This window comes from Thermobia domestica, chromosome 8 (genome assembly GCF_964235325.1).
Source record: "Thermobia domestica chromosome 8, izTheDome1.hap1.1, whole genome shotgun sequence".
NCBI classification, from domain to species: domain Eukaryota; kingdom Metazoa; phylum Arthropoda; class Insecta; order Zygentoma; family Lepismatidae; genus Thermobia; species Thermobia domestica.
In genome coordinates this window covers 285,257,316-285,270,107 of record NC_137461.1, presented here as the reverse complement: position 1 = coordinate 285,270,107, position 12,792 = coordinate 285,257,316, and the positions used below count along the sequence as shown (strand labels likewise).

At 35.9% G+C, this 12,792-nt stretch overlaps 1 protein-coding gene across 2 annotated transcripts in view; it reads right to left on the bottom strand.

Annotated features, from left to right (window-relative positions):
* Positions 1–12,792, bottom strand: part of LOC145693666 (dynein regulatory complex protein 9-like) — a 119,133-nt gene that overhangs the window by 53,135 nt on the left and 53,206 nt on the right. The window contains exon 2 of one of the 2 annotated variants that reach the window (XM_081769899.1): positions 4,654–4,826. The exons of the other annotated variant lie outside the window; for it this stretch is intronic. Within the exon in view, the coding sequence (XP_081626025.1) occupies positions 4,654–4,817 (164 nt within the window). The 5' untranslated portion in view covers positions 4,818–4,826. The remainder of the gene's footprint in view (positions 1–4,653; positions 4,827–12,792) is intronic. 2 annotated transcript variants of the gene reach the window in all.

The following is a 12,792-nucleotide window of genomic DNA, read 5'->3' as shown; positions in this document are numbered from 1 at the left end:
AACACAAAACAGCTGAAAAACCATGTGTTGCAAAGAAGATGTTGCCGAAAAAATGGGAAAGGAGAGAGTGGAAATATGTTGATACAGGAAAATGTACAGGGAGTTAAATGAGTTGCGAAAAGAAACAGACAAAGAAAGGGTTACAAAAGAAAATGCAAGGCCGTATTCACCAGATTTGGCCCTAATTAACTTTGTTTTATTTCCAAACATGAAAAAAATAAACGGATCGACGGAAAACGATTCAAGTCGAACGAGAGGTCACCATCCAAGCAGATGCCTATTGTGAGGACCTTTCGAAATCCTACTTTTTGGACGGCTTACAAAAGTTGGAGAAATGTGTCCAGGTAAAAGGAGATTATGTTGAATTTTTTTAAATTTAAAAAACTACCCAAAATGATTTTTTAAAAACCATTTTCTAAGGGCTTGTTCAACGATGCTACTCAAGGAATGAAGGACAATAAGCACATTGTAGAAAATAAACCAAAGAAAATATTTTCCAGTAAAAGGTTTTAAACTAAACGTCGTGACAAACATCTTTGCATTTGAAGGCGGCGCTCCAAGTTCCCTTTAAATGCTGCTAGCAAATGAGAGGGCTGCGGTATTGCCACCTTTATTTTGTATACATTCACCCCCTGTCACCTGATCGCGCTGTAGTTCGTCTGCTTAGCCAAGCCATAGCACCCCTTTTTCACTCGGCAACGTCGCGTCAGAGTTTGCGTTTTATTCGTTTAGCTGAAATGCCAAGATGTTTGTCACAGGCTTTAGTATCGTGAGAGGGACGAATTGTACTTTTCCGATTTTTATTTTAGAGATACACAGGAAATTATGTTAGATCACAACGTGGCAGAGGATCTAACTTGTCTACTTGCTGTACGGTGCATACGCTCTCTGATAGCTATGCGGCACTAGGGTTTGTAACATCGTTTACAGTTTACTGCATGTACTGTTCCTCAGCTTGGCTGCCCTCGGCTGTGCTCAATATGCATCTAGGCTAAGGCTGGCTGTACATTGACCAGAGGACACAGGACAACCGAGCGGAGGTTGAGCAATGCAACAAGGCCCCGCACTTTATATTCACTTAAGAACGTGCCAGACAAAAGTCTCTCCAATTTTTTGATTGAAAGACACGGTCAATACATACAAGCCTCTGTCTCCGCATCCTCTTCTGCCTCGGCATGGCTCTCTTGCCTAGGATCAATATCTGGCTGGCTTAATATTAAGCCATTGATCCTCGGTCACACTAGAAACTACGGTACAGAAAAGGGCAGACAGAATCGTCAGCAGACTGACTCTCATGAGTCGGAACTACCAAGGGTTTCTTTCATATCGCTCATAAATTACACCTAGAAGCAAGGGAATTCTGCATGAGTGGTCATGGCAGGGCCTAAAATTGAGTGGAGTACTCCACACTTTGTGGAACTGTAGGAAAGGAGTGTGGAACTGTAATTCTTAAAGTGTGGAGTGGTATTAATGTGAGTACCTTACTTTTCTCGGATTATACATTTCAAAGCGTTTAGTGTGTCAAACTAAGTCTTACTGATTCAATACATTCATTATGCAATGGGAGGTTACTCAATTCCATATAACTGCCAGTATAAGACATTAAGTCAGAGTTAATACGTATAGGTGTCTCCTAGATGGCAGGAAAAACCATTGCCAATTTTGAGGTGAAGGAACTTTTTAACTATATTTAGTTTTCAAACGTTTTCGGTTGCATTCATATAGTTTTAAAATATGCAACTAACTGCACGTTTATCTGTTGTTTCAATAGGACATTACACTTTTCCGATATAATGAAATGTGTTGTTTTGTAGATAAAACTTACACAATCCTTTGAACCCCGTTATAGAAATATGTACTACCAGAGATAACATACATCAATAACCGCCAAAAATTTAGCTGAAGCACAGTGTTACGAAAATCAGTAGAAAGAGTAATGTTTCCCAGAGTGACTTCGATAGTTACTGATAATGAAAACATGAATAAAGGAGAACACAAAGGAATGTGGAAATTGTTAACTGATGAAAGAGTTGCTTCAGGTGAAACGTTGCCTCTGTTGAAAATTTGGTATGCTGCCCATCGCATTAATTTAGCATGAAAAGATGTCACCAAGAATGTCCAAGAAGTTTCATCTCTCATATAAGCAGCATCTGGACTGTGTGTTTTCTATCACCCTTCAGAGCAGCGAACGAAAGGTTTAACGATGGTAGCTTCAGAAAATAACTTAGAAGTTTTGCACTACCCAGAATATTTTGACGTCAGGTGGACAAAATTTTCATTCAGTATGCTCACTACTCTCCTAAAAAATTGCTATCCAAGCTGCCTTTACTTGTAAACGGAAAGCCATGTATGTATTGAAGCCAATGACCATCTGCGTAAATGGATAGAAGTAGATCGCCTTCATCTTCTATGTCTTGTGACAGGCGCTCTATATGTTTTCAAGAACTGCCAGCAGAAGTTTGAGAGTGATGAAATGTTTCTTTTGGACATAATAGCAAATAAAAATAGAACTATAGCACAATTGGAGAATAACGAACGTGTGCAAGAGAACGTCAACGGAGAAATACAGTACTCATTACATGGTATTCAACTTTATCGCAACACACGTTGCAATAAGTCCCATAACAAATATGTCAGTGAGAAAAGAGATTTTACTGTAGTACGCTACGAAGTCCTGGATTCCATAATTAACTTTGTTAGTCAGCGCTTGCTGCATGAAGACAGTATTGTTGCTTTGGAGCCTTTGCGTGTTTTGCAAGAGGATGTAACTGATGATGCCCTAAGAGAATGCCACAAAGTTATTTGTCTTGATACAGATCTTTTGCAGTTCGCAATGCAATATAGAGAGGCATCATCGTGTAGTATGTTGAAAGGTCTGGACGCTAAAAGCCTTCTCATGAAAATCTTTGGAAATCAGACAATTCATGCTCTGTCAACAAGTCTAGCCCGAGTTGTTGCTTTGAAACCATCTTCTTCCGATGTTAAAAGACTTATAAGTGACTACAACATATTGAAAACAGATAACAAACTGTCTTTAGCTCCCACTACTGTGAAAAATTACCTTAACGTTAATATAAATATGGGTCCGTTGCAAGATTTTTAGCCCAACCCCTGCTGGCCAGAAAGTAAAGGCGTTTTGAAGTTGGTAGGAAGTCAAAGGAACAGCCCTGGTATAACGGTGTATTTGCCTCGGCAGAAAACAGACTGAGACAGCGTGATGATCACGGAAAAATGACAGTGAAATTCTTATGTAAGAAAAAGTGACTTTTTTCTTCCAATGTGACTATTTTTCTTACCATTTTGTTTCCTGTATTTTATGATTTAATACAATACAAATAAATATGTATTCTAATGTGCCTTTAATTTTGTTTGCTCTGGATGCCAAAATTTTCCTAAATAATAATAATTTTGGGGGGGGGTCGCAGGTAAACATGATGTACTGGACAGAACACTGATTATATGTCTAAACAAATGCTGAATAGACTAGTTTTCTATACTATATAAAATTTTTACCAGTGTGGAGCTGTGATTTCGTTGAATTTTAGGCCCTGGGTCATGGGCAGGCTATATACAATATTGTATACATGTAAAGAAGGTTTAAATAAACCTTGCAAAAGGAATTAACTCTATCCCAAAAATCAGTTGAGAAAACCATAATAAAATTTGTTAATTAAAAATAAATTGCCAATGAAGTATGATTTCAGTATTACATTAACCTCTTCCACTACGATTTATTTTCTGAATTTCCTGCCTCTCCTTCCGTTGCATTAAACTTCTTGAAGTTATAAAAGTGTATTATACTGGTAGATGGTTTATAATTATATAACTTTCAAAACATCAATATAGCAACCCTACGTGATGCTATAATAGTTTAAATTTTATGACGAGTGTAGCTCGTCATTGTGCGATTTGCCACAGGAAGAAGGTCATGACGAGCTAGACTCGTCATTTCAGTGCAAGGGATAAACCAGGGTGCAAAATTTCAAAGTCAGATGCACTCGCCAATCCAAAACTGATGGTCGCCAGGATCTCTCACGTACAAATTATGAGAGTCTCTCGCCCCTTAACGGCCTTTGGTTTGATAAGGAAAGAGATTACATTAGGGCATAAAATTTCAAAGCCAGACAATTAGATTCCCTCTCTCTGCACTGAAGCACCAGCTGTCTGTCAATTGGAGTGATAACGGTATCTCATGCAAATATCTATTTTTAAAATATTTACTTATTTTGTTATTTATTTATCACTGACATCGTGACGTGATTGGTTGATCTATTCTAGGCAATGGGCTGTCTCCCCGGCTATACTACCTTCAAACAGCGGGGGAAACGATCTCTCGCGTTGATACACCGGGAGGCAAACCATTTCGATTGAGGGTGAAAAAGGAGCTGGGCGAATTACAACGTTGTGAAGACTGCCCTTCCATATCTGTTGTGAAGACTTCACATTCCGTGTTTTCTCTCAGTCAGTGACAATTATTTTCGCGCGAAACAGAAACTGCACAGCCCTGAGAGTTTAGGTAAAAACCATTCCTTCTAAACACTGGTCGCCAAATCTAAATGTCAAGTCGCCAATGGCGACCGGAAATTTTGCGCCCTGGGTTAACAATAGAAAAAATAAATATAATATACATGTAACAAAATATAATATACCTACCTATCTTCTAGAGTCCTATACTCTGGTCTGCATTCCACTTCTGCCACCGGAAGGACGTGAGCCATAATATTTAGCTGATCTATCGTATCCTCTAATACCGAGATCACACAGCATGCTTCCGTCATCGAGAAGGTCTGATTGTTCACGCCTTCGCTCTGTGACATGATTACAATCTATTTGGAATGGACGAAAAAATGAATCTAGATTGCAATATTTTCAATTCAAAATGCTTAGAGTAAGGTGCAACAACAAACTATATAGACAAATACAGAGGTTGTTCAGCCTACGTTTGGCCGACTTCGTTCCATCCCCCTTCCGGGCAGAATGGACTCACCCGACCTGGCTCATGGCGTCCTGCAGTGTTGTGCAGTGGCTTCCTGGGAACGGAGTTGTTTTTCCGCGCGGACGACAATAACGTACATAACAGAAGCATTGTTGTGAGTGTTGTGTTAAATTTGTTTCCAAGTGTGTGGGTTTCCGCTATGTGACCAAAATGCCGCCCAAACTAAGACGGTTTTGGGAAGGCTATGTTGCGGCTCTTTATGACGCCCACTTTAGTGTTTCTGTCATTAGAAAACAGCGCAAGAAGAATGGTTGCAACATCAGTTTAAGTGGAATAAAAAAATGTTATTAAAAAGTACAAGGGCAACGAAGCTCCACCATTTGGATCACCAACGAAGTTGCCTAGGAAGCGGGAATGCACCAAAGCCATGTCCACCGTGCAGAGTGTAACGATTGCAAAATCGTTACATTTTGGTTCATAGTTTCATTATGGAAAATTACTTTTTTTGTTTTCCTTTTTTTAAAAAAGTAAGAAGTTTACTGTTTTTGTTTTTGAAGAATTATTTTGTTATGCGTTGTTGGATTGAAATGAGAGTACTTTCATTGTAAAGAGCATGAAAAAAGCTTTAAAATGATATATATATATGTTTATATGTTAGCTTGGTTATTCTTGTAATACGGCAGAGAATCAATTCTGATTTTTTTTTAAATTACACAACCACTTCAGTTAGAGCAGGGGTCTGGAGTGACGTATGTAATGAGTTGGGCGCTGCGCAGTAGCGAGAGTCTTGCTCCTATATATGGCATTCTGATCCGCTGCGCCTCATAACTGTATTGTAGTTTATTGAGCCAACACGGGTTGGACTCAAGTATTAGACATCATTACTTCGCGCCGAAATTTGCTCTTTTTAAAAAACGTGGTCGAGAGTTCGTTATAGCTGTGCCTCGTTTAAACTTGTGAAGTGTGTCTTAATTACAACTGTGATTCTAAAACATAGTGCTAAATTAATAAGAGTTTCAGAAGTATAAAATTAAATTGTGTTTAAATAAGTTCTGAAAAGCTAAATCAGTTTAAAAGTGAAAAAGTTACTTGTGTTTCTAGTGTGTGAAGTTGTGTTAAAGCAAGACGTATCTTGCAAGTGAATGAAATTAATAAGGTCTAAATTTCCTCTTAATAATACTTCCGTAGTTAAACCCTTTTAAAGGCTAAAAACTACGTTAAATTCCTAACGCTGTTTTGTGAGAGACGGAACACGTGTGTTATGTCATCGAGTCTAGTGCGTTTCTTGCTTTCGTTGTGCCACTGAAGGTCGAGTAAGAAATTTAACTGGGTAACTTTAAATGGGGGAAGAAAAATAAAAAGTAAAATCAAGTATTAAAATTCCACTTTTAAATTGCATACTCGCGTAGTAACTAATATAAGAAGGATTTCCATAACTTCTTTTCATTCATTACTAAACTTTGTCGGTAATTAATGGTAATTTAAATTCCTAATTACTTTTGATTTCGTTCTATTAAATTGTAAAATCTAAAACAGTCTCTAATAAATTGATTAAGGTTTTGAAGAACTAAAGTAAATTATAAATTGGTAATTCCTGCTGTGGAAGTAGGTTAACTAATTTACAGTGCTGTTAATGAAAACGTCACTAGTTACCTAGTTCACTAATTAATTGCTGTTAAATGCATATACTGCTATTTTAGCTCTATTGGATATCTCGGCTAGGTTACAAACGTAAAATTGAAGTAATACGAATAATTTTGATTAAATCTAGAACATGCTTTCCGACCGAATAAATTTTTTGCTTAATTTTTAAATGCTTGAAATATTCGCGTGCACTGTACTGTATGGAATGGTATTGAAAGGTACAGTCTCTCAACCCAAGAGGATCTGGAAATGAGAAATGGTAACTACCTCTGCTATACTGTCACTATTATTTCCTGCTGTATTACGGTAAGTGTGAAGTAGTAATGCTAGTTAAAAGTATTGTAGTTAGTTAAATAGTTTCATAGTAGCACAAGCACTGCGAACATTCCTTAATTAAGAAATACTGAGAGAATTAAATAGATAAATAGTTTGAAGGTAAATTGCTAATAATAATACGAGGCTACTTCTAAAGTCACGATATCTTTTTGTTACAGCTAGATTAAATTGATTGACGTGGTTGTTGCTTTGCTGTTTATGAATTATAGAATTCAATTTAGCGTTTAATATTTAATGAATTGAGAGTTTTGATTGTGTTATCCTCATTCAAAATCTATTTATTGTAAATGATCTCTGCCTTGCAAAAAGTAACTGTAGTTGTTAGAGTAAAGGTTTTTCAATTAAAATTTTGAACACCTCCTTCGAAAATAAGAACCTATTAAGAATTTGTTTAATTGTTATAACTGCTCTGATGGATCTGAATTGCATTAAATATTTTAAATCAACACTTCTGGAATTTCATTAAATAAAATCTGTAATTCTAATCACCCTCCTTCACTCAGTTTAGGTTTTAAGATTGTGTGCTGGTGTGAATGGTACTTAGTAGTAATTTACTTGCTATAATAATATCTTTTTTACAGGATTTGTCCAATCAGGTGTGGTTAAGTCACTCGGGGTCACATTTAGTTTCCTTTTAAACTATTAAGGCTAATAGATACAGGAAGCATTCTGACCGCGATACCGAGAATTGTGACAGAAAAGATAAACTACGATACAGTTATATATTTTTGGTTTCGGTGATTCATAAATTAGTCTGTAGATTAAGCCTATTGTGAGGTCACCGACCAGAGTAAAAAGAATTACAGTAATTGTTAATATTTTCATGATTGAAGTTAAATTCCGGATTTACGAGAGTTGTTTAAAAGTTAAGGTGTGTAGGATCTTTCATTGTGGGAATCATTTTTCGGAATTTTGATTGGGGGATAGGATTTTTAGGTCCTAAATTAATATTAAACTCCGCGTTTGCTTTTTTGAAGTCATTGTTGGTTAAAATCAGTTCAGTTGATGATTGCAAAAATATTTTTGATAAAAATTAGGTTTGCTTGTTTAGAGTTTGAAATTTTAAGAGAATTAGTTGGAATTTAGTAAAAATTATCAGTGTTAGCTGTTTTCTAAAAACAGTTTGAAGTTCATAGCTCCATTAATTATAAAAGCACGAGTGACTTGAAACTACACAAGCTGTCAGCTGTGGATGCTTTCTATTTACATTTGTTGTTGTTCAATAAAGTGAAATTTAATAAATTTTGTCAACCTTTATTTGTACTGGCTTGCGTGCTAGAGATTGAATGAATGAGTTTCATTGTAGAAGTAGTTGTAGTGTAGTTAAATTGGAGTATTTATATATTGTAACTGTTGAATTTATTTCTGTATTACTACTTCTTTATTCAAATTGTACTGTGTGTTTAATTTAAATTTTGTTTATTTTTTTGTTGTTTAAACATGGAATTTGACAATCGGTCTGATGTTTCAAATGCTAATTCAGTTAACATTGAAGATCCTATGATAGAAGTAGTTGAGGTTGCTGACATGTCTACTCAGTTTTTACAGGAGAATATTGTAGCGCCACCTAGATTTGAAAATGATATTGTTTACCAACTAAGCGATGAATTGAATAAACTGAAGATAGAAAATGGGGGTAATAGTAAAGGTGCAAACAGATGTTTTGCAGGATTAGGTGTTTCCAGTAAATTACAACAAAATTCTGAATCGTTTAATCGAGTTGTTGGTTCTCATCGCTATGCGAATAGAAATTTTACAGTACAACCTAACTTTGTTGATAAATATCTTAGTCATAGAAGCGAACAGGCGGTAAGGTTTGAGCCTGGTAGGTCGTTTGAAGTGAGTCATCAAGAACCATTTGATGAAGGTCATAATTTAGGTAATCCAAACATACCAGTGGTGTTTAGTGGTTTAGGATTAAATGATCATTGTCACATGCCAGATCAGAATCAACATTTAAATAAGAAGGAAATAAAATTTGATAATTTAAATCAGAAAAGTCAGGGTAATGATAGAAAATTTATTGTTCCGCCTCCTCCCTTGTATTACAAGGGTGCTATCCCTAAGGTAAGAGACGTTAGGTCTCAGATGAAATCTAGTATTCACAATATTTCTAAAAAGAACTCTGAAATTGAAACTGAAGTAAAGCAAAGAGTACATGACCAACAAAACTCAGGGAACTTTGAACAACCGCCTCAGTATGTAGATAGAGTGGGAGCTCAAGTATTTGATGGTATTCCTAATACGTATGGACATTGTCACGAATCAGTAAGGTCTCAATATTGTGAACCTTTTAGAGCCTTTATGCCTTTAAATACATACAGTATTCCTGAGAGATTTCCGGTAGTAACAAACTGTGGGGATAATTGGAAATCTTTTGATCCTTTAATTGATAAGTATGTTTTCAATAAGATTAGTGTTCTTATTGACACTAAACTTAGTTCTTTGAAAAATATTGATGGTAATGACAGTTTTCAAGTATTTGAATTGATGTTTATTTTAAACGATCCTGTATTAAATTACAATTTCCCTTTAAGAATGATTTTGTATGCAGTTTCTGTTAAAACTTCAGGGTTGTTGTATACAGAAATAATGAATAGTCTTACATTAAATAAAACTTGGCCTGAAATAAGGATGACCTTGTTGAATAAATTTATTTCTTTAAATGTTAGGGGATATTTAATAGGAGTTAAAGTTTATAGGCCAACGAAACCTAGTGAACATGTGATGGAATTTATAGATAACGTGTATAATTCAGCCAAGGTTTTAAATGTAGGGTCAAGCGAGTTTGAAATCTTGGAAATTATCATTCATGGTTTGAATGCTGTGTATAGGTATAAATGTTTTTCAGATAGGATTCCACGAAACCTTACTGAAATGAAAAATATAATTGAGCAATTTGATTTGTACAAAAGATCAAAAAGGGAATACTTAGAAATTAATTCATCTACAAACAGAAACTTGAAAACTTGTTTTGTTGCAAATGAAGATCAGGAGGTAAGGGTGGCCAGTAGTGGTCCATCAGCTGAGAATGCTTATAAAGGCAATAGATTTAAGCTTAATTATCCTAATGGAGGGAATAGGTTTAAGGATACCATGAATTATAGATCTAATAATAATTCTAAAAAAGTTTCTGAAAATAATTTTTCAAATAATGTCAATAAGAAAAACTTTGAATCTGAACAGGGTAAGACATGTGTAAGGGGTAATAATGTGAGGTTGTACTCAGGTAAGTCTAACCAACTCAGTCTCAACACAGGAGGTCCTGGGAAATCCATAAATGACAGAAAGAATGTAAAAGCATCTCCTACGTACAGAGTGCCTTCTAGTGGAGATAATTGTTCTGCAACCTTTGTGATTGGGTCCATTAGTGATAAGAGACTTCCTCTTTGTATTGACAGCGGGAGTTCTGTAAATTTAGCATCGTCGACTCTAATTAATCAAATTAGTCATCTGATTAAGAGGCAACGATCGGTTCCGTCGATGAAAATGAATTCAATGATGTGTTCTAATGTGACAGAACCAAGAGAAGTCACTGTGGACTTGAACTTAGGTGGATTCAGATTTGAAGTGGACTTCGTAGTGATAGCTTCATTACCCTGTGATGCGATCTTGGGTACTCCGTTTTTGCGTTCAACTGGTGCCATGCTTGACGTACTTGGAAACAAACTTTATTTTCGAAACCAAAGAAGATACATTCCTCTGAGATCAATGGAGACTTAAAAAAATTTCTTTGAAGTAGATGACATCCACGGTTCGAGCGGCTTGAAGGATGAGGGTCTGAAGCCTGTTTGTATTTATTTACATGGCTTCCGTCGTCGAAACAACTTCATCCCTTCCGTTCCTTCAGTGGTGTCTGATTCTAGGGAGACTGGAATCCAGTGTGAACCAGTTCCTAATTTGGACTATCCGGAACCTGAAGATACAATAGTTAACACTTTTCCAACATCAGTTTCTGGTCTTGTGGATCAACTTGGACGTGTTAATGGACTTCGTGATCATACTAGAAAGAACCAAATAGCTAAAATCGTCTTAGCAACTGGTGAAGTGTACGCCGACAAGGATGGAGTGTTAGAGCGGGTAGATTCAGGTGAAACCAAAAATGCTAACGAGTGGAGTGAATCCTTTGAAGAAGAATTTAGTGAAAGATTTAAGAAGTTAAAACAACAACTTGGACTGGAATCTTCGAGTGACATAATAGTTTGTGAGAAACCACCACTTGAAGAAACTGAAATTAACTTGGATAGAAAAGAACTTCATGAACTTGAGGATGAATCTCCTATTGGTAGTTCTTCGGAAGATGATAGTGACTATTGGATTGATCCAGATATAGAGTCATTTGTGCGATCTCTCAAACAGGATTTTCCTGATGTTGTGGGTGAGAAGGTGGGCTGCCTCAAAGGTTTTAAATGTAAATTGTACCTTCGAGAGCAAAAATATTTTCGAGAAAAACCTTTTCCCATACCCAGGGAAAAAAGACAAATTTTTGAAAATGTTATAAGAGAATTAGTAGAACAAGATGTGTTAGTTGAAACTGATCATTCAAATTTTGGCAGCACTTGTTTCGTTGTGAAAAACCGAGATGGTTCATATCGATTAGTTGCTAACTTTGTAAATTTAAATAGTATGTTGTCAGATTATGTTTTTCCGACACCTCACATGGAAGAATGTTTAAGTAACCTATCTGGGTGCCCCTATATATCATTGTGTGATCTAAAGAAAGCATATTTTCAGCTGGAGCTTGATGAAGCGAGTCGAGATTTAACTACGATAGTCACTCCGATTGGTATCTTCCAATATAAGAAGCTCCCAGCTGGAATTAAGGTTGGAAGTAGTGTTTTATCTAAATGTATGAAAGATGTACTTGGTGACCTTGAACCGTATGGTGTTCATGTATACTTTGATGACATTTTAATCGCAAATAGGGATAAGGAGTCACATAAAAAGGCGATTAGAATGGTGTTAAATAGGTTTAGAGAATATGGTTTGACTATATCTCCTGATAAGAGTTTTTTCTTTAAAAAACGGATTAAATATTTAGGTTTTATAGTCGATGGGGATAATATCACCATGGATCCTAAACGAGTTGAGTCTATTCTTAATCTTCCACCTCCTAAGACCAGAAAGGCTGTGCAGCGATTCTGTGGAGTAGTTAATTTTTATTCAAGGTTTATACCAGGATTTCAAGAAATTATAGGTCCTATATCTGAGTTAAGATCTATTAAGAAGAAGTTTGAGTGGGGGGAAGCCCAAAATAACTCCTTTTTAGAAATAAAAAGAATTTTCTCAGAAGAGCTTATTCTAAAAACACCTGATCTTTCTAAGAGGTTCGTAGTTCACGTCGATGGGTCCTCGCGAGGCTTAGGAGGCGTAATTTCACAGAAAAATGATAAAGGTGACTTAATTCCTGCGGGTTTCTTTTCGAAGAAATTAAGTGAGGCAGACCGGCATAGATCAATCTACGAGATTGAATTTTTAAGTCTAGTTAAAACCATAGTAAGATTCAAACATTTTTTGTTTAATGAGTTTGATTTGTATACTGATAACAAGGCCTTAAGCTGGATAATTAATAACTCTAAAAGACTATTAAAGTACGGCTCACTTATAGAACAACTTTCTCAGTTCTCATTTAAAATCCACCATTTGAAAACGAATGAGAATAAAGTAGCAGATTTCCTTTCTAGGCAGTATGATATGTTTAATTTTGATCATAGTGTTAAAGTCAAAGAAAATAATGATAAAACATATTTAGTTTTGACAAATCTTTGGAAATTACCTTTTCTAAGTGAACCATTGATTGAATTACAACGTAAAGATCCTGAAATAAATGAGTTAATTGTTAAGGTAGAAGGTGGTGAGAATAGTAATAAGTATCA